Source organism: Petromyzon marinus, chromosome 1, assembly GCF_048934315.1.
Source record: "Petromyzon marinus isolate PM22_M1 ecotype Great Lakes invasive population chromosome 1, UKy_Petmar_22M1.pri1.0, whole genome shotgun sequence".
NCBI lineage: Eukaryota > Metazoa > Chordata > Hyperoartia > Petromyzontiformes > Petromyzontidae > Petromyzon > Petromyzon marinus.
Window position 1 is genome coordinate 36,155,099 of NC_133667.1, and position 20,647 is coordinate 36,175,745.

The 20,647-nt window shown below is 51.6% G+C and overlaps 1 protein-coding gene across 6 annotated transcripts in view; it reads right to left on the minus strand.

The window, feature by feature from the left end:
- Positions 1-20,647, minus strand: part of LOC116941918 (uncharacterized) — a 122,745-nt gene that overhangs the window by 42,716 nt on the left and 59,382 nt on the right. For all 6 annotated transcript variants that reach the window (XM_076067679.1, XM_076067686.1, XM_076067693.1 and 3 more), the window contains 2 exons: positions 18,042-18,178; positions 13,973-14,185 (listed from right to left, as the gene is read on the minus strand). In XM_076067679.1, coding sequence (XP_075923794.1) covers positions 13,973-14,185; positions 18,042-18,178 — 350 coding nt within the window. The remainder of the gene's footprint in view (positions 1-13,972; positions 14,186-18,041; positions 18,179-20,647) is intronic.

Genomic DNA, 20,647 nt, shown 5'->3' on the forward strand with positions numbered 1-20,647 from the left:
AGCCCTAACACGAACTCCTAAACCCTACCTCCAGTCCCAACACGAACCCTAAACCCTATCTCTAGCCCTAACACGAACCCCTTAACCCTATCTATAGCCCTAACACGAACCCCTAAACCCTATCTCTAGCCCTAACACGAACCCCTAAACCCTACCTCTAACCCTAACATGAACCCCTAAACCCTATCTCTAATCCTAACACGAACCCCTAAACCCTACCTCTAACCCTAACACGAACCCCTAAACCCTATCTCTAGCCCTAACACGAACCCCTAAACGCAACCTCTAGACCTAACACGAACCCCTAAACCCTCTCTCTAGCCCTAACACGAACCCCTAAACCCTATCTCTAGCCCTAACACGAACCCCTAAACCCTACTTCTAGCCCTAACACGAACCCCTAACCGCTATCTATAGCCCTAACACAAACCCCTATACCCTACCACCAGCCCTAACACGAACCCCTAAACCCTACCTCCAGCAATAACACGAACCCCTAAACCCTATCTCTAACCCTAACACGAACCCCTAAACCCTATCTCTAGCCCTAACACGAACCCCTAAACCCTATCTATAGCCCTAACACGAACCCCTAAACCCTATCTCTAGCCCTAACACAAACCCCTAAACCCTATCTCTAGCCCTAACACGAACCCCTAAACCCTATCTCTAGCCCTAACACGAACCCCTAAACCCTATCTCTAGCCCTAACACGAACCCCTAAACCCTATCTCTAGCCCTAACACGAACCCCTAAGCCCTATCTCTAGCCCTAACACGAACCCCTAAACCCTATCTCTAGCCCTAACACAAACCCATAAACCTTATCTCGAGCCCTAACACGAACCCCTAAACCCTATCTCTAGCCCTAACACGAACCCCTAAACCCTATCTCTAGCCCTAAATCGAACCCCTAAACCCTATCTGTAGCCCTAACACGAAACCCTAAACCCTATCTCTAGCCCTAACATGAACCCCAAAACCCTATCTCTAGCCCTAACACGAACCCCTAAACCCTATCTCTAGCCCTAACACGAACCCCCTAACCCTATCTCTAGCCCTAACACGAACCCCTAAACCCTACCTCTAACCCTAACACGAACCCCTAAACCCTATCTCTAACCCTAACACCAACTCCTAAACCCCACCTCTAACCTTATCACGAACCCCTAAACCCTATCTCTAGCCCTAACACGAACCCCTAAACCCTACCTCTAACCCTAACACGAACCCGTAAACCCTATCTCTAGCCCTAACACGAACCCCTAAACCCTATCTCTAGCCCTAACACGAACCCCTAAACGCAATCTCTATCCCTAGCACGAACCCCTAACCGCTCTCTCTAGCCCTAACACGTCCCCTAAACCCTATCTATAGCCCTAACACGAACCCCTAAACCTTATCTCTAGCCCTAACACGAACCCCTAAACCCTATCTCTAGCCCTAACACGAACCCCTAAACCCTATCTCTAGCCCTAACACGAACCACTAAACCCTATCTCTAGCCCTAACACGACCCCCTAAACCCTATCTCTAGCCCTAACACGAACCCCTAAACCCTATCTCTAGCCCTAACACGAACCCCTAAACCCAATCTCTAGCCCTAACACGAACCCCTAAACCCTACCTCTAACCCTTACACGAACCCCTAAAGCCTATCTCTAACCCTAACACGAACCCCTAAACCCTACCTCTAACCCTAACACGAACCCCTTAAATCCTATCTCTAACCCTAACACGAACCCCCAAACCCTACCTCTAACCCTAACACGAACCCCTAAACCCTATCTATAACCCTAACACGAACCTCTAAACGCTAACTCTAGCACTAACACAAACCCCTAAACCATATCTCTAGCCCTAACACGAACCCCTAAACCCTCTCTCTAGCCCTAACACGAACCCCTAAACGCTATCTCTAGCCCTAACAGGAACCCTTAAACGCTATCTCTAGCCCTAACACGAACCCCTAAACGCTTTCTCTAGCCCTAACACGAACCCCTAAACCCTATCTCTAGCCCTAACACGAACCCCTAAACGCTATCTCTAGCCCTAACACGAACCCCTTAATGCTATCTCTAGCCCTAACACGAACCCCTAAACCCTATCTCTAGCCCAAACACGAACCGCTAAACCCTATCTCTAACCCTAACACGAACCCCTAAACCCTATCTCTAACCCTAACACGATCCCCTAAACCCTATCTCTAGCCCTAACACGAACCCCTACACGCTATCTCTAGCCCTAACACGAACCCCTAAACGCTATCTCTAACCCTAACACGAACCCCTAAACCCTACCTCTAACCCTAACACGAACCCCTAAACCCTATCTCTAGCCCTAACACGAACCCCTATACGCTTTCTCTAGCCCTATCACGAACCCCTAAACCCTATCTTTAGCCCTAACACGAACCCCTAAACGCAATCTCTAGCCCTAGCACGAACCCCTAAACGCTATCTCTAGCCCTAACACGACCCCTAAACCCTATCTCTAGCCCTAACACGAACCCCTAAACCTTATCTCTAGCCCTAACACGAACCCCTAAACCCTATCTCTAGCCCTAACACGAACCCCTAAACCCTATCTCTAGCCCTAACACGAACCACTAAACCCTATCTCTAGCCCTAACACGAACCCCTAAACCCTATCTCTAGCCCTAACACGAACCCCTACACCCTATCTCTAGCCCTAACACGAACCCCTAAACCCTATCTCTAGCCCTAACACGAACCCCTTAACCCTATCTCTAGCCCTAACACGAACCCCTAAACCCTACCTCTAACCCTTACACGAACCCCTAAAGCCTATCTCTAACCCTAACACGAACCCCTAAACCCTACCTCTAACCCGAACACGAACCCCTTAAATCCTATCTCTAACCCTAACACGAACCCCCAAACCCTACCTCTAACCCTAACACGAACCCCTGAACCCTATCTATAGCCCTAACACAAACCCCTAAACGCTAACTCTAGCACTAACACTACCCCCTAAACCCTATCTCTAGCCCTAACACGAACCCCTAAACCCTACCTCTAGCCCTAACACGAACCCCTAACCCCTATCTCCAGCCGTAACACGAACCCCTAAACCCTATCTCTAGCCCTAACACGAACCCCTAAACCCTATCTCTAGCCCTAACACGAACCCCTAAACCCTACCTCTAGCCCTAACACGAACTCCTAAACCTATCTCTAGCCGTAACACGAACCCCTAAACCCTATCTCTAGCCCTAACACGAACCCCTAATCCCTATCTCTAGCCCTAACACGAACCCCTAAACCCTATCTCTAGCGCTAACACGAACCGCTAAACCCTATCTCTAGCCCTAACACGAACCCCTAAACCCTATCTCTAGCCCTAAAACGAACCCCTAAACACTACCACCAGCCCTAACACGACCCCCTAAACCCTACCTCCAGCCCTAACACGAACCCCTAAACTCTATCTCTAACCCTAACACGAACCCCTAAACACTATCTCTAGCCCTAACATTAACCCCTAAACCCTATCTCTAGCCCTAACTCGTACCCCTAAACCCTATCTCTAGCCCTAACACGAACCCCTAAACCCTATCTCTAGCCCTAACACGAACCCCTAAACCCTATCTCTAGCCCTAACACGAACCCCTAAACCCTATCTCTAGCCCTAACACGAACCCCTAAACCCTATCTCTAGCCCTAACACGAACCCCTAAACGTTATCTCTAGCCCTAACACGAACCCCTAAACCCTATCTCTAACCCTAACACGAACCCCTAAACCCTACCTCTAACCCTAACACGAACCCCTAAACCCTCTGTCTAGCCCTAACACGAACCCCTAAACGCTATCTCTAGCCCTAACACGAACCCTTAAACGCTATCTCTAGCCCTAACACGAACCCCTAAACGCTTTCTCTAGCCCTAACACGAACCCCTAAACCCTATCTCTAGCCCTAACACGAACCCCTAAACGCTATCTCCAGCCCTAACACGAACCCCTTAATGCTATCTCTAGCCCTAACACGAACCCCTAAACCCTACCTCCAGCCCTAACACGAACCCTAAACCCTATCTCTAGCCCTAACACGAACCCCTAAACCCTATCTCTAGCCCTAAAACGAACCCCTAAACCCAATCTCTAGCCCTAACACGAACCCCTAAACCCTACCTCTAACCCTTACACGAACCCCTAAAGCCTATCTCTAACCCTAACACGAACCCCTAAACCCTACCTCTAACCCTAACACGAACCCCTTAAATCCTATCTCTAACCCTAACACGAACCCCCAAACCCTACCTCTAACCCTAACACGAACCCCTAAACCCTATCTATAACCCTAACACGAACCTCTAAACGCTAACTCTAGCACTAACACAAACCCCTAAACCATATCTCTAGCCCTAACACGAACCCCTAAACCCTCTCTCTAGCCCTAACACGAACCCCTAAACGCTATCTCTAGCCCTAACAGGAACCCTTAAACGCTATCTCTAGCCCTAACACGAACCCCTAAACGCTTTCTCTAGCCCTAACACGAACCCCTAAACCCTATCTCTAGCCCTAACACGAACCCCTAAACGCTATCTCTAGCCCTAACACGAACCCCTTAATGCTATCTCTAGCCCTAACACGAACCCCTAAACCCTATCTCTAGCCCAAACACGAACCGCTAAACCCTATCTCTAACCCTAACACGAACCCCTAAACCCTATCTCTAACCCTAACACGATCCCCTAAACCCTATCTCTAGCCCTAACACGAACCCCTACACGCTATCTCTAGCCCTAACACGAACCCCTAAACGCTATCTCTAACCCTAACACGAACCCCTAAACCCTACCTCTAACCCTAACACGAACCCCTAAACCCTATCTCTAGCCCTAACACGAACCCCTATACGCTTTCTCTAGCCCTATCACGAACCCCTAAACCCTATCTTTAGCCCTAACACGAACCCCTAAACGCAATCTCTAGCCCTAGCACGAACCCCTAAACGCTATCTCTAGCCCTAACACGACCCCTAAACCCTATCTCTAGCCCTAACACGAACCCCTAAACCTTATCTCTAGCCCTAACACGAACCCCTAAACCCTATCTCTAGCCCTAACACGAACCCCTAAACCCTATCTCTAGCCCTAACACGAACCACTAAACCCTATCTCTAGCCCTAACACGAACCCCTAAACCCTATCTCTAGCCCTAACACGAACCCCTACACCCTATCTCTAGCCCTAACACGAACCCCTAAACCCTATCTCTAGCCCTAACACGAACCCCTTAACCCTATCTCTAGCCCTAACACGAACCCCTAAACCCTACCTCTAACCCTTACACGAACCCCTAAAGCCTATCTCTAACCCTAACACGAACCCCTAAACCCTACCTCTAACCCGAACACGAACCCCTTAAATCCTATCTCTAACCCTAACACGAACCCCCAAACCCTACCTCTAACCCTAACACGAACCCCTGAACCCTATCTATAGCCCTAACACAAACCCCTAAACGCTAACTCTAGCACTAACACTACCCCCTAAACCCTATCTCTAGCCCTAACACGAACCCCTAAACCCTACCTCTAGCCCTAACACGAACCCCTAACCCCTATCTCCAGCCGTAACACGAACCCCTAAACCCTATCTCTAGCCCTAACACGAACCCCTAAACCCTATCTCTAGCCCTAACACGAACCCCTAAACCCTACCTCTAGCCCTAACACGAACTCCTAAACCTATCTCTAGCCGTAACACGAACCCCTAAACCCTATCTCTAGCCCTAACACGAACCCCTAATCCCTATCTCTAGCCCTAACACGAACCCCTAAACCCTATCTCTAGCGCTAACACGAACCGCTAAACCCTATCTCTAGCCCTAACACGAACCCCTAAACCCTATCTCTAGCCCTAAAACGAACCCCTAAACACTACCACCAGCCCTAACACGACCCCCTAAACCCTACCTCCAGCCCTAACACGAACCCCTAAACTCTATCTCTAACCCTAACACGAACCCCTAAACACTATCTCTAGCCCTAACATTAACCCCTAAACCCTATCTCTAGCCCTAACTCGTACCCCTAAACCCTATCTCTAGCCCTAACACGAACCCCTAAACCCTATCTCTAGCCCTAACACGAACCCCTAAACCCTATCTCTAGCCCTAACACGAACCCCTAAACCCTATCTCTAGCCCTAACACGAACCCCTAAACCCTATCTCTAGCCCTAACACGAACCCCTAAACGTTATCTCTAGCCCTAACACGAACCCCTAAACCCTATCTCTAACCCTAACACGAACCCCTAAACCCTACCTCTAACCCTAACACGAACCCCTAAACCCTCTGTCTAGCCCTAACACGAACCCCTAAACGCTATCTCTAGCCCTAACACGAACCCTTAAACGCTATCTCTAGCCCTAACACGAACCCCTAAACGCTTTCTCTAGCCCTAACACGAACCCCTAAACCCTATCTCTAGCCCTAACACGAACCCCTAAACGCTATCTCCAGCCCTAACACGAACCCCTTAATGCTATCTCTAGCCCTAACACGAACCCCTAAACCCTACCTCCAGCCCTAACACGAACCCTAAACCCTATCTCTAGCCCTAAGACGAACCCATAAACCCTATCTCTAGCCGTAACAGGAACCCCTAAACTCTCTCTCTAGCTATAACACGAACCCCTAAACCCTACCTCTAACCCTAACACGAACCCCTAAACCCTATCTCTAGCCCTAACACGTACCCCTAAACCCTTTCTCTAGCCCTAACACGAACCCCTAAACCCAATCTCTAGCCCTAACACGAACCCCTAAATCCTACCTCTAACCCTTACACGAACCCGTAAAGCCTATCTCCTACCCTAACACGAACCCCTAAACCCTACCTCTAGCCCTAACACGAACTCCTAAACCCTATCTCTAGCCGTAACACGAACCCCTAAACCCTATCTCTAGCCCTAACACGAACCCCTAAACCCTATCTCTAGCCCTAACACGAACCCCTAATCCCTATCTCTAGCCCTAACACGAACCGCTAAACCCTATCTCTAGCCCTAACACAAACCCCTTAACCCTATCTCTAGCCCTAACACGAACCCCTAAACCCTATCTCTAACCCTAACTCGAACCCCTAAACCCTATCTCTATCCCTAACACGAACCCCTAAACCCTATCTCTAGCCCTAACACGAACCCCTAAACCCTATCTCTAGCCCTAACACGAACCCCTAAACCCTATCTCTAGCCCTAACACGAACCCCTAAACCCTATCTCTAGCCCTAACACGAACTCCTACACCTTATCTCTAGCCCTCACACGAACCCCTTAACCCTATCTCTAACCCTAACACGAACCCCTAAACCCTACCTCTAACCCTAACACGAACCACTAAACCCTCTCTCTAGCCCTAACACGAACCCCTAAACGCTATCTCTAGCCCTAACACGAACCCTTAAACGCTATCTCTAGCCCTAACACGAACCCCTAAACGCTTTCTCTAGCCCTAACACGAACCCCTAAACCCTATCTCTAGCCCTAACACGAACCCCTAAACGCTATCTCTAGCATTAACACGAACCCCTAAACGCTATCTCTAGCCCTAACACGAACCCCTAAACCCTATCTCTAGCCCAAACACGAACCCCTAAACCCTATCTCTAGCCCTAACACGAACCCTTAAACCCTATCTCTAACCCTAACACGAACCCCTAAACACTATCTCCAGCCCTAACACGAACCCCTAAACCGTATCTCTAGCCCTAACACGAACCCCTAAACCCTACCTCTAGCCCTAACATGAACCCCTAAACCCTATCTCTAGTCCTAACACGAACCCCTAAACCCTATCTCTAGCCCTAACACGAAGCCCTAAACCCTATTTCTAACCCTAACACGAACCCCTAAACCCTATCTCTAGCCCTAACACGAACCCCTAAACCCTATCTCTAGCCCTAACACGAACCCCGAAACCCTATCTCTAGCCTTAACACGAACCCCTAAACCCTATCTCTAGCCCTAACACGAACCCCTAAACCCTATCTCTAGCCCTAACACGAACCCCTAAACCCTATCTCTTGCCCTAACACGAACCCCTAAACGCTATCTCTAGCCCTAACACAAACCCCTAAACCCTATCTCTAGCCCTAACACGAACCCTTAAACCCTATCTCTAGCCCTAACACGAACCCCTAAACCCTATCTCTAGCCCTAACACGAACCCCTAAACCCTATCTCTAGCCCTAACACGAACCCCTAAACCCCACCTCTAACCCTAACACGAACCCCTAAACCCTATCTCTAGCCCTAACACGAACCCCTAAACCCTACCTCTAACCCTAACACGAACCCCTAAACCCTCTCTATAGCCCAAACACGAACCCCTAAACCCTACCTCCAGCCCTAACCTGAACCCTAAACCCTATCTCTAGCCCTAACATGAACCCCTAAACCCTATCTCTAGCCCTAACAAGAATCCCTAAACCTTATCTCTAGCTATAACACGAACCCCTAAACCCTACCTTTAACCCTAATACGAACCCCTAAACCCTATCTCTAGCCCTAACACGAACCCCTAAACCCTACCTCTAACCCTAACACAAACCCCTAAACCCTATCTCTAACCCTAACACGAACCCCTAAACCCTACCTCTAACCCTAACACGAACCCCTAATCCCTATCTCTAGCCCTAACACGAACCCCTAAACGCTATCCCTAACACGAACCCCTAAACCCTATCTCTAACCCTAACACGAACCCCTAAACCCTACCTCTAACCCTAACACGAACCCCTAAACCCTATCTCTAGCCCTAACACGAACCCCTAAACACTTTCTCTAGCCCTAACACGAACCCCTAAACCCTATCTCTAGCCCTAACACGAACCCCTAAACGCTATCTCTAGCCCTAACACGAACCCCTAAACCCTATCTCTAACCCTAACACAAACCCCTAAACCCTATCTCTAGCCCAAACACGAACCCCTAAACCCTATCTCTAGCCCTAACACGAACCCCTAAACCCTACCTCCAGTCCTAACACGAACCCCTAAACCCTATCTCTAGCCCTAACACGAACCCCTAAACCCTATCTCTAGCCCTAACACGAACCACTAAACGCTATATCTAGCCTTAACACGAACCCCTAAACGCTATCTCTAGCCCTAACACGCACCCCTATTTTTTTGCTTGCGTAACGTTGAATGCAGGGAGGGAGGGGGGAGCAGGGCGGTGAAGTTCTCTTCCCAGCGCCACGGGCAAAGTAAATTAAACCCACATCAACTTTACAGCCACGAGCTTTTACGAGGAATTACAGCCGCTAACGGTGACAGCAGTGAGACACACGCGCACTCACTCTCTCTCTCACACACACACGACAGAGAGGAGGGGGAGAGAGCAAGAGGAATAGAAGATGTATTATACTTATGCCAGACGGCAGGAAATTCCGCTAACGGGACGTTTCGAAATTCCACAAACATTAATTTCTTTCCCTTTTCTGGTGCCGGGGGCGGGGAAGGGATCTCTGGAAAATGAAGTTGTCATATTTCATATGAGAAGCCATTCCGTGTCAATTACATTGATAAATATTCACACGCAGCCAGCCCTGCTCAGAGCAGGGCACGGCGCCCCACTCGTCACCATCAGCCATGATCAATCCGCTGCTGGATGGAGGCGTCGATAAACCGCTGCCACGTCCTGCGGTTCAGCTACGTAACGAGCTACGGAGTAGCACCTGGCCCCAATGCACACGAGCCGATGATGCTGATGATGTTGATCAGGATTGCGTTGTTGATCAGGATTGCGTTGTTTATCGCTGAATATTTCCTCTCTAAGTCACCGCCGCATCTCGCGACCCTGCCACGCAACAATCCACCCCGCACCTGCACGCGAACCCGCGTCCATCGCTCCGTCTACAGCTGCGGACTCGGTCAATTCAGCGACTGCCACTCCGTTAGTATTCTGTCAACTCCGTGGGTGGGGGGGTGGGCAGGCGGGGTGGGGGCGGCTGCGGGGGGTGGCGTCGAGGGCGGGATGGTTTATGTTGGGCGGGCATTGCACCGCCTCCCACCTCTATCATCTCCGTGCGAGACCAGATGTTTTATTCAAGAGCGAAAGCTTTCGTGACCTATCTGTGCGGCGACGCTCATCCCCAGCCGGAATACTGTCCGCATGAATGTGCGAATCCATATTCCACGTGCCGAGTTCGCCCACGACATTACATTTCCAGCGCAGAGACTCGGTGCGTGCGCGTGCGGTGCGCGCATCGGCGTTCGTGTGAACGATGATTGGCGTCCCGAGTTCATTTCACATTCACGGCCAATAATGGCGGCGAATATTTGAACCGATCCTGGACCTACCATAGGTAGACTCCGGCCTTGCAATTGAGTAATCCCGCTGCGGTGTGTAAGCGTCAGCACGAGGGAGACAAAGGCGACCGGTGGTTATGGTGGTCACCCACCCGCTCGTGTACCGTGCCGGATTCCATAGGTGCTCGCCAGCAGCACTTGCCCCAACAGCCTGTTAAAGGTTATACGGGCAATCTTTGTTTTTGTGCGTGTCTCGTGCGCTCGTGCATGCTTACAGTGAGGGAAAAAGTATTTGATCCCCTGCTGATTTTGTTACTTTTGCCCACTGACTAAGACATGATCAGTCTATAATTTTAAGGTTAGGTTTATTTGAACAGTGAGAGACAGGATAACAACAAAATCCAGAAAAACGCATGTCAAAAATGTTAGAAATTGCCTTCTTTGAGGGAAGAGGTTCTCACCCAAGATTTGACGGTACATGGCCCCGTCCATCGTCCCTTTGATGCGGTGAAGTTGTCCTGTCCCCTGAGCAGAAAAACACCCCCAAAGCATAATGTTCCCACCTCCATGTTTGACGGTGGGGATGGTGTTCTTGGGGTCATAGGCAGCATTTCTCCTCCTCCAAACACGGCGAGTTGAGTTGATGCCAAAGAGCTCCATTTTGGTCTCATCTGACCACAACACTTTCACCCACTTGTCCTCTGAATCATTCAGATGTTCATTGGCAAACTACAGACGGGCATGTATATGTGCTTTCTTGAGCAGGGGGGCCTTGCGGGCGCTGCAGGATTTCAGTCCTTCACGGCGTAGTGTGTTATTAATTGTTTTCTTGGTGACTGTGGTCCCAGCTGCCTTGAGATCATTGACAAGATCCTCCCGTGTAGTTCTGGGCTGATTCCTCACCGTTCTCATGATCATTGCAACTCCACGAGGTGAAATCTTGCATGGAGCCCCAGGCCGAGGGAGATTGACAGTTCTTTTGTGTTTCTTCCATTTGCGAATAATCGCACCAACTGTTGTCACCTTCTCACCAAGCTGCTTGGCAATGGTCTTGTAGCCCATTCCAGCCTTGTGTAGGTCTACATTCTTGTCCCTGACATCCTTGGAGAGCTCTTTGGTCTTGGCCATGGTGGAGAGTTTGTAATCTGATTAATTGATTGCTTGTGGACAGGTGTCTTTTATACAGGTAAGAAGCTGAGATTAGGAGCACTCCCTTTAAGAGTGTGCTCCTAATCTCAGCTCGTTACCTGTATAAAAGACACCTGGGAGCCAGAAAGCCTTCTGATTGAGAGGGGGGCAAATACTTATTTCCCTCATCAAAATGCAAACCAATTTATTACATTTTTGACATGCGTTTTTCTGGATTTTTTTGTTGTTATTCAGTCTCTCACTGTTCAAATAAACCTACCATTAAAATTATAGACTGATAATTTCTTTGTCAGTGGGCAAACGTACAAAATCAGCAGGGGATCAAATACTTTTTTCCCTCACTCTATGCGCGCACGTGTGTGTGTGTGTGCCCACGCGCGTGTGTGTGTGTCTGCGCCCACGCGCGTGTGTGTGCCCACGCGTGTGTGTGTGTGTGTGCGCCCACGTGTGTGTGTGTGTGCCCACGCGTGTGTGTGTGCGCCCACGTACGTGTGTGTGTTCCCACGCGCGTGTGTGTGCCCACGCGTGTGTGTGTGTGTGTGCGCCCACGTACGTGTGTGTGTTCCCACGCGCGTGTGTGTGCCCACGCGTGTGTGTGTGTGTGTGCGCCCACGTGTGTGTGTGTTCCCACGTGCGTGTGTGTGCGCCCACGTGTGTGTGCAATATTAAATTGATGGGTTTTTTTTTTCTTAGAACACATTAACCCGGAATTATTTGGAACCTCCGCCGCTCTTAACACAGTGTATTATGGTAATAATGCTGAGAGCGCGGCCAGGAAGATTTAGCGCCTCGCAGCCACGGCCCTTAAAGCACCGGGTGCTGTCCGCGCACACGCACGTGCGCGTGTGTTTCCTGGCGAGCTAATCATCTCTCTGGCTGCAAACAATCATCGCACGACGACTAGTACATTTTGTTGAACGTATGCCTCGAGTTTCCTGGCTGGCTGGCTGCTTGCTGGGCTCCTGTCAACCTTTTTGCTCGCTGGCTGCGGGCCGTGACTACCGAACCTCAACGGAATTTTCCGTGTAACAAATAAACAATGAATTGTTCCGAAGACGTAATAATAATAATAATAACAATAGATACGGCGGCACCGGAGAGGTGGGATAACGAACACAAAACACTGACCAATTTGTGCTCCTATCAATGCAACTCTTCCGCCATACAATTATTTAAGCATTATAGAATATAAAAATAATAATCTAATTTTATAAGTACGCCTCTGTAGAGGGGTCCTCCTAGGGCTCCCTCCAAACGTGGTGGTGGAGGCCTTGCTGCCAGCAGTGGCTTGAGCGAGCAACTGCAGACCTGCGCGTTTATCTTTGCTTCTGCAATTAAATAACAATAACAGTAATGATGATGATGATCGTGTAAAGCTATTATTCAAAACAAGACTCGAGGCAATCACATTCACACGCACATTGTGTGAATGAGTCAAATACCCCCGGCGGGGACAAACTCCCCCCCCCCCCGTCCTCCCCCAACCCACAGAACAGAGGGGGTAGCGGGAGGGGAACGAGGAGGAGGGGGTGGGGAGTCGGGATGAAGGGGGTACGGGAGGGCAAGCGATAGTCCCAGTTTGTATCCCCGGAGCGCGTGACCTGATTAAGAGCCACTGCTGTGGGGCAGTGGGGGGGGGGGAGTGGGGGGGGTGACGCGCGGCGTCACGCGGGGACAATCGCGTGGCCATTCAATCATCGAGCTCGAGTCTATCCCTACCCCTAACGCTAATCCACTCATCCCCAACTCGAACAATGCCCCGCTCAATTCGGCTGAGAGCTCGCTCACTTCTGCCGGGACTCAGCAAAAGGGTGCGCGGTGGGAGGGGACGCGGTGTGGTCACGGGGTGGCCAGAGACAGCGAGTGGCTCTGTTGTGGTAGTGGTAGTGCTGGTGTTGACAGTGGTGGTGGTTGTGGTGTTGGTGGTGGATTATTTCGTGATGAGGATGAGTTGAGATCCGAGTGTCTTACCCGAAATGAGTTCCACTCCAGGTGAGACATTTTCAGTGCAACACAAATGTCCTGATATGGCCGTTCGGAAATGAATACTCAGGTGAGTGAATCAGCGAGTACGCAGGTGAGTAGATAGATGAGCCCACCGGTGATAACGTGTGTGAGTGACTAATGTAAGGTTGGCGAGATGTTAACTACCTTGTCTGATATACAGGAGGACGTGGGTTCGATCTCCGACCCTGACGCCTGTATATTTGGAGTTTGCGTGTTTCTCTCCGAGTAGTCGTGTGGATTTTTCTCCGGGTGCTCCGGTTTTTTTCCTCCAACTTTTAAAATCAACATCACGCGTTTAAAGTATTTGGCTGCTGTACATTTCCACGTGACAAGCCACTTCGCAGAGCTATCATGCGTTGGCCATGTCGCTTCTGAAAAGGAGCTACATAGCTCAGTGGGCCTTACCTGGTAAAATATTTGTTCAAAGTTGTTCAGTTTAGTAACTGCACAGGTGGATGCATAAGCGAGTGCACAGATGTACCCCCCACCTTCCCCCACGCCCCCTACCCCCATGCCCCCACCACTCACCTGGCCGTGTGGTCGGGGTCGCAGGGGCACGCCTGCTCGCAGCTGGGGCCGTAGAGCCCTGGGGGGCAGAGTCGGTGCTCACAGCGGGCCCCGCCGAAGCCCGACTCGCAGAGACACGCGCCGCTCACGTGGAAGCAGCGCGCGCCGTTGTCGCAGTCGCACGGCAAGGCACAGTCCTGGCCGTGCCTGCCCAGGGGGCACGCGTCCTGGCACCTTGGTGGTGGTGGGGGTTGGGGGGAGGGGCAAGGCGGGAGAGTGGGGAGGCATCATCATCATCGCTTTAATGGAACGATCTCCCAGACTCACAGAATATGCAGTCAGCTCACTTTTGCTCTAATCCTGGCCCCTTTGAGCTCTGTGTACACGAAACTAAAATGTGAAACAATATTGCACAACGTTCGCTTCAGCGGAGCTGTCCGGGGCTGAGAAGAGGAGCGAACAGATTCTCCCTTGCTGGGATTGTCCCCAGGAAAAGTGAGGTTTTAAATATCTTCCATCATCTTCAATCAACAACCGTGATCAATCCACTGCTGGACGATGGCCTCACCAAAGCCGTCGCTATCTCTCGCGGCCATGCGATGTAATAATCCTCCCAGGGCCCCGTACACCGCTTTCATGTCATCGCTCCATCTCCGCGGGGGATTTGCCCCCCTCCCCCACCCGGTGCGTTCCCTCCTCCAACTCGCGACGTCCATCCCGACCGGCGGCCACCAACCCCTCCTTCTCCCAGCGAAGGCGACGGTGACACCGTGGTCGAGACGACGGAGTTCGCGCGAACCCCGCTCAATGTCCGAGTGTTGGGAATTTAAACAAACTGACGATCGTCAGTGGCTGCACGGGACTTGAATCCCCCGCCTCCCTTGCCCTCCCCCCCTCCACCCACACGCACCACCCCCCCCCCGCCCCCTTCCCAACGCCTCCCAAATTAAAAGGCAAAAAACACGAATGTGAAATGACTGCTACTGTTGCAGATGCGGATTAGAAGAAGGGTTGTTATTCCGATCATCATCCGAAATTCTTTCTTTTCAAATTCACAAAGGGTGTGAAAATGACTCAATAATTTCGAAAGTGCAATTAAAAATGTACGCATTTTACTTTATATATAAATAAATGCAGACCCCCCCCCCCCCCCCCCCCCCCCCCATGCTCAGTCAGCATACCCTGTGGAGCAGCGATAAGATCAGTTCCAAATCCCGGTCGAGAATTTGACTCATCACCATCATTTAATTGGGGAACCACGTAACTCATTTAAGGCTGAGTCGACCTGGGCGAGGTCCCCCCAGGTCGACTCAGGACCAGTTCAAATATTTTCCACCGTTATTGGTCGTGAGCGCAGAATCGAACGCAGGTGGCCGGGTTCGCAGCGCAGTGCGTCTAACCACTGCGCCATCACTCCCCCACACATTAAAGACAAAATCAAAGATCCCCAGTACATCCTCAACAGACGTTTTGTTTTGGCTAAGTGCTGTTAGCGATCACATTTAAAAGCCGACAGGGAACACGAGGAGGTGGGTGGCCAGCACTACAAAAAGACAAAGATCCCCCGTATAGCATTAACACACTGTTGGGGCAAGTGCTGTTAGCGAGCAGCGCCTATGAAGGCCGGAATGTCACACACGCGAGTGGGTGGGTGGCCAGCGCCACACGCCCAGCCGCCTTTGTCTCCCCAGTGGCGATGTTTACACACCGCACCGGGTACTCACTTGAGGCTAGACACACGCACACGCTCGCACATTGTCAACGCACTCACGTGATCTCTGAACGCAATTAATAAGCGAGTGCGCATGTGCGCTCTGCTCACGCGGCGAGCAGAGGAAGGTCAATGTGGCCTGAATACCAAACAACACCACGAGGTCCGCCACACGTGCGCGCAGTGAGGCTCACGCGCGCGTGCACGCACAACGACAGAGATCACCCACATAGCCTTAACAGACTGTTGGGGCAAGGGCTGTTGGCGAGTCCCGGATAAGGCCGGCACGGCACACGAGGGGGTGGATTTAGAAGGAGGGGTGGGGGGGGGGGGTCTGCACCACGCCCGGCCCCGCATTTTGTCTCCCCATTGCGAATGAACTCGAGTCGCCGGGTTCGTAGCGCAGTGCGCTCACCACTGCACCACCGCTCCCAATATGTACAGATATATATACACACACGCATGCCGCTCATACACACACACGCACGCCGCTCATACACACACGCACGCCGCTCATACACACACGTACGCCGCTCATACACACACACGCATGCCGCTCATACACACACACGCACGCCGCTCATACACACACACACACACGCCGCTCATACACACACACGCATGCCGCTCATACACACACACGCACGCCGCTCATATACACACACGCATGCCGCTCATACACACACACGCATGCCGCTCATACACACACACACGCATGCCGCTCATACACACACACGCACGCCGCTCATACACACACGCACGCCGCTCATACACACACGCATGCCGCTCATACACACACACGCACGCCGCTCATACACACACACACACACGCACGCCGCTCATACACACACACGCATGCCGCTCATACACACACACGCATGCCGCTCATACACACACACGTACGTCGCTCATACACACACACGCACGCCGCTCATACACACACACACACGCCACTCATACACACACACGCACGCCGCTCATACACACACACACACACGCCGCTCATACACACACACACGCACGCCGCTCATACACACACACGCATGCCACTCATACACACACACACACACGCCGCTCATACACACACGCACGCCGCTCATACACACACACGCACGCCGCTCATACACACACACGCACGCCGCTCATACACACACGCACGCCGCTGATACACACACACACATGCCGCTCATACACACACACGCACGCCGCTCATACACACACGCACGCCGCTGATACACACACACACACGTACGCACAGCCGACATCGGGGTGCCCCGACCTTATGGGCGATCCGCTTTGCACGAAAGCGACTGCTCGATTTCCACGACAGGCGCCCCCCCCCACGTGTAATTAAATCGCCCACCCACATCTCGTCACTTGCGCGTCTCTGTCTCAGACAAAATGCCAAGTAAAACATAAAACATTCTCTCGCTCTTCGTCACATGAAGAGCAAATTAATTAATGGCATCTGCCCTTCGCTCGTCACGTGGTTCGGCAGTAAGGGCATCACGGCACAATGGGCCTCGTGTGGTTGATTAAAGGACGCAAATTGACCTCAAACGCACAGGCACACACTACAGTCATACCCTTACACACACCTACACACACGTGTAGCACACAAGAGACAAACAATACCGTCCTATCGCCTTTAACAGACTTTTGTGGAAAGTGCTGTTTGCGAGCACCAATGAAGACCGGCACGGCATACGAGGGGGTGGGTGGCCAGCACCAGTGGCTATATGTAGACATCACACCAGGTACCCATTTGAGGCTGAGTTGACCTAGAGGATTGCCTAGGACTGGTTCAGATAATCGCCACCGGTTTCGGGCGTGAGCGGGAATCGAACTCTGATCGGCGGATCCGTGGCTCGGCGCGCTAACCGCTGCGCCACCGCTCCCCATACTCACACGCGCTCGGTGACGCGTGCGCACGGCCTCGAGAGAGCGTGGCGAGAGATGGCGGGGGGGCGGGGGGGGATCTGGGTGGGGGGGGAGCTTAGAGGGGAAGGAGAAGGGAGGGTGGCCTTGCCAGACACAGCAGATGGTGGTGGTGGTGGGGTGGTTGTGGTTGTTGTTGTGATGCGGTGGAGGAGCGGGGTTCGCACTTGGTGCAACGAACCCATGCGACCTTAGTTCAATTGCTGGTCATGCACAACACAGAGCAATCGCCACTCGATCAGCGGGGAAGTTATTCACGAACGTACGCGGACCTTTGGATGAGTACCGTACTCCGTGCAATGCGAAAATGAAAACATCGTCAACGGGGAAACAAAGGAGGCCGGGCGTGTTTCTGGCCCCACCACCCCATCCAGCACTTCCCACAACAGCCTGGCTGGACGCCACACCGGGGGGTGTCTTTGAGCGCGTGCGAGTGAGTACCTTGAGCTGGTGTACCCTGGCGGGCACGTGCACCTCCCCGTCACGTGGTCGCACTGCGCCCCGTTGTGACAGCGGCACCGCTCGGCGCAGCTGTCGCCGAAGCGGCCCGGGGGACACGGAACGGCGCACGCGGCCCCCTGGAGGGGGCGGGGGGTACGGGGGGGGGGGGTTGGGGTCACCGGGGAGAAAAGGGGGATTGTAGTGACCGGAAGGGAATCAGGAAATCGGAAAGAGATCGGGAGGCTCTGAGATTCGGAGAGATAAGGAGATCAGGAAACTAGGATTCAACATTGTATTTGATGATACTGCGTTGGCTGTGGTGAGATGGGATCGGAAGATGAAGAGACGATGAGACCCGGATAGACAAGGAGACTAGGGAGAACACAACGTCACATCAGGAGAAAACTAGGAGATCGAATCAGGAGATCAGAAGATAAGGAGACCAGATCAGGACGCCAGACCATCAGGTGATCGGAAGATCGAAATATCGGGGTGACCAGGAGCGACGGTATTCGGGAGATCAGAAGATGTGTGAAGAAGACCGTGAGATAAGCGAATGAGAACAGGTGGGTCAGGAGATCAGAGAGACGAGGGGAGCATGCGACAAGGACATCGGAGGGACATCGGAGACGGTGAGACCAGGAGAACATTGTCCGCCTCCTTGACTCGCTTTGCTCCACTTGACAATAACTTGGCAGTGACACCAATCAATAACAAAAATATTTTACAAAATTTGATTTGATTAAAAAAAATCAACTTTAAACAAGATAACCGAAGTTTTGTCTGATCGGCTGAAACGTGAGAGAGAGAGAGATGCATCCCGGTGAAGGGCAAGAGGAGAGAGAGAGCGAGGAGGAGGAGGAGGCGGAGGGAGGAGAGATACATTTAGAGAGGGGTCGAGAGTTGAGAGAGGAGCGAAACAGAGAAAGGAGAGGAAAAAACGAGAGACGCAGAGGGGGGGGGGGGGGGGGAATATCAAAGTGGAGAGAGTAAGAGAGGCAGAGAGGAGGAATCGAGGGAAGGAGAGAGATGGAGAGTTGACGCAGGAGCGAGACGGAGAGCGGAGAGGAGAAGAATGAGACACGGAGAGAGAATGAGATGGATGGATGGAGAGTTGAGAGGAAATAAAATGGGAGAGACGGAGAGAGAAGGAGAACGGGAGACGCGACACGGAGATCACAATGCAGGGTCGCTCACGCGCACGCGATCCATCACGGCCTCTCAATCAATCACGCGCGCGCATCCTCTCGCTCTCTCGCGCCGCGTCAACAGTTTATGAGTTTTATTTTCCAGAGGCCTCACCATAAGAGGGTGGGGGGGGGGGCACATTTCTCTGCATTAAACGCAACTGTCCTCTTATTTTAAAGAGTAAACGTTTTTGCTTGACTCTTTCCCGCGGCGGGGAAGGATATTTTCATCATTCTCCCCAGCGGAGCATGGAGCGAGAGGCTGCGGGTACAGAGGGAGAGAGACACAGGGAAGAAGGCGCTTGTACCGAAATGAGATCGTGGCCGCTGTGTGTGGGGGTGGGCAGCAGACGCCACGTGGGGATGCAGCTGCTGGCTGTGTTTGCTGCGTCGCATGATCGGCAGAGGTGGCAGCGGCTAGGATGTTACCTTCATCCAGCAGTGGATTGAACAGGACCGCATCTGCTGCGGCTGATGATGATGATGGTATTCGGCAAAGAGTTGCATGGAATGGCTCACGATATTGATACAACTGGGTTCCTGACCGTAACGCTAAAATATGTAGTTGTTATCATTAACAGGCACTCAAGCTCATGTTCATGGATGTACGTTGAACTTCTTTCACACCGTACGTAGCTAGCCGCGCTAGTCAGAGGACACGACACTGAACACAAAATGCGGTTCTAAAGAAATTAGTTTTCAAAAGAAGCTCCTGCCTGCGTCGCTACAAGAGAAAAGCTGGTTATGGTGTTGGGGGTTGGATCTTTTTCGCCAGTGTCATTGACAAAACCACGAGTGTCTGTGACGACTGCCTTGTTGCTGCAAATTCGACACGCGGATGGAATCGAGGTGACACGCGAAGTGTAGAGATGGTCGAGGTGTGTAAATGGTGGTGATGATGTCTGGTAGACATATACAGATGATATCGAGATGCTCGATGATGATATATGGTGGAGCTGTCGATATCATGGTCCAATCTATAATGAAGGTGTGGAGATTATGACTTCTGGTGGTAGCGTAGAAATGATGATGATGATGATGATGATGTTTGGTTGACGTACAGAGCTGACATAGAGATGGCGATGGATGGTGATGACGAGATCTGATGGAGTTGATTTGTAAGTCTGGTGTATTGTAGAGATGACGGTGTGGGTGGATGTATCCGGTGGAGGTCTCGCGGTGATGGCGATATTGAGTGAAGGTGTCACGATTACCCTCATATCCAGTGAGTATCTAGAGTGAGGGGTGATATCTGGTAGACGTATCGAGTTCGTAATGATGGCGACGACGATGATGGCAACTGCTGGTGCCGTATGAGTAATGGGTGCCTATGATGATGATGATGTTGGCCGCTGGTGCCGTATGAGTGATGGGTGCCTATGATGATGATGATGTTGGCCGCTGGTGCCGTATGAGTGA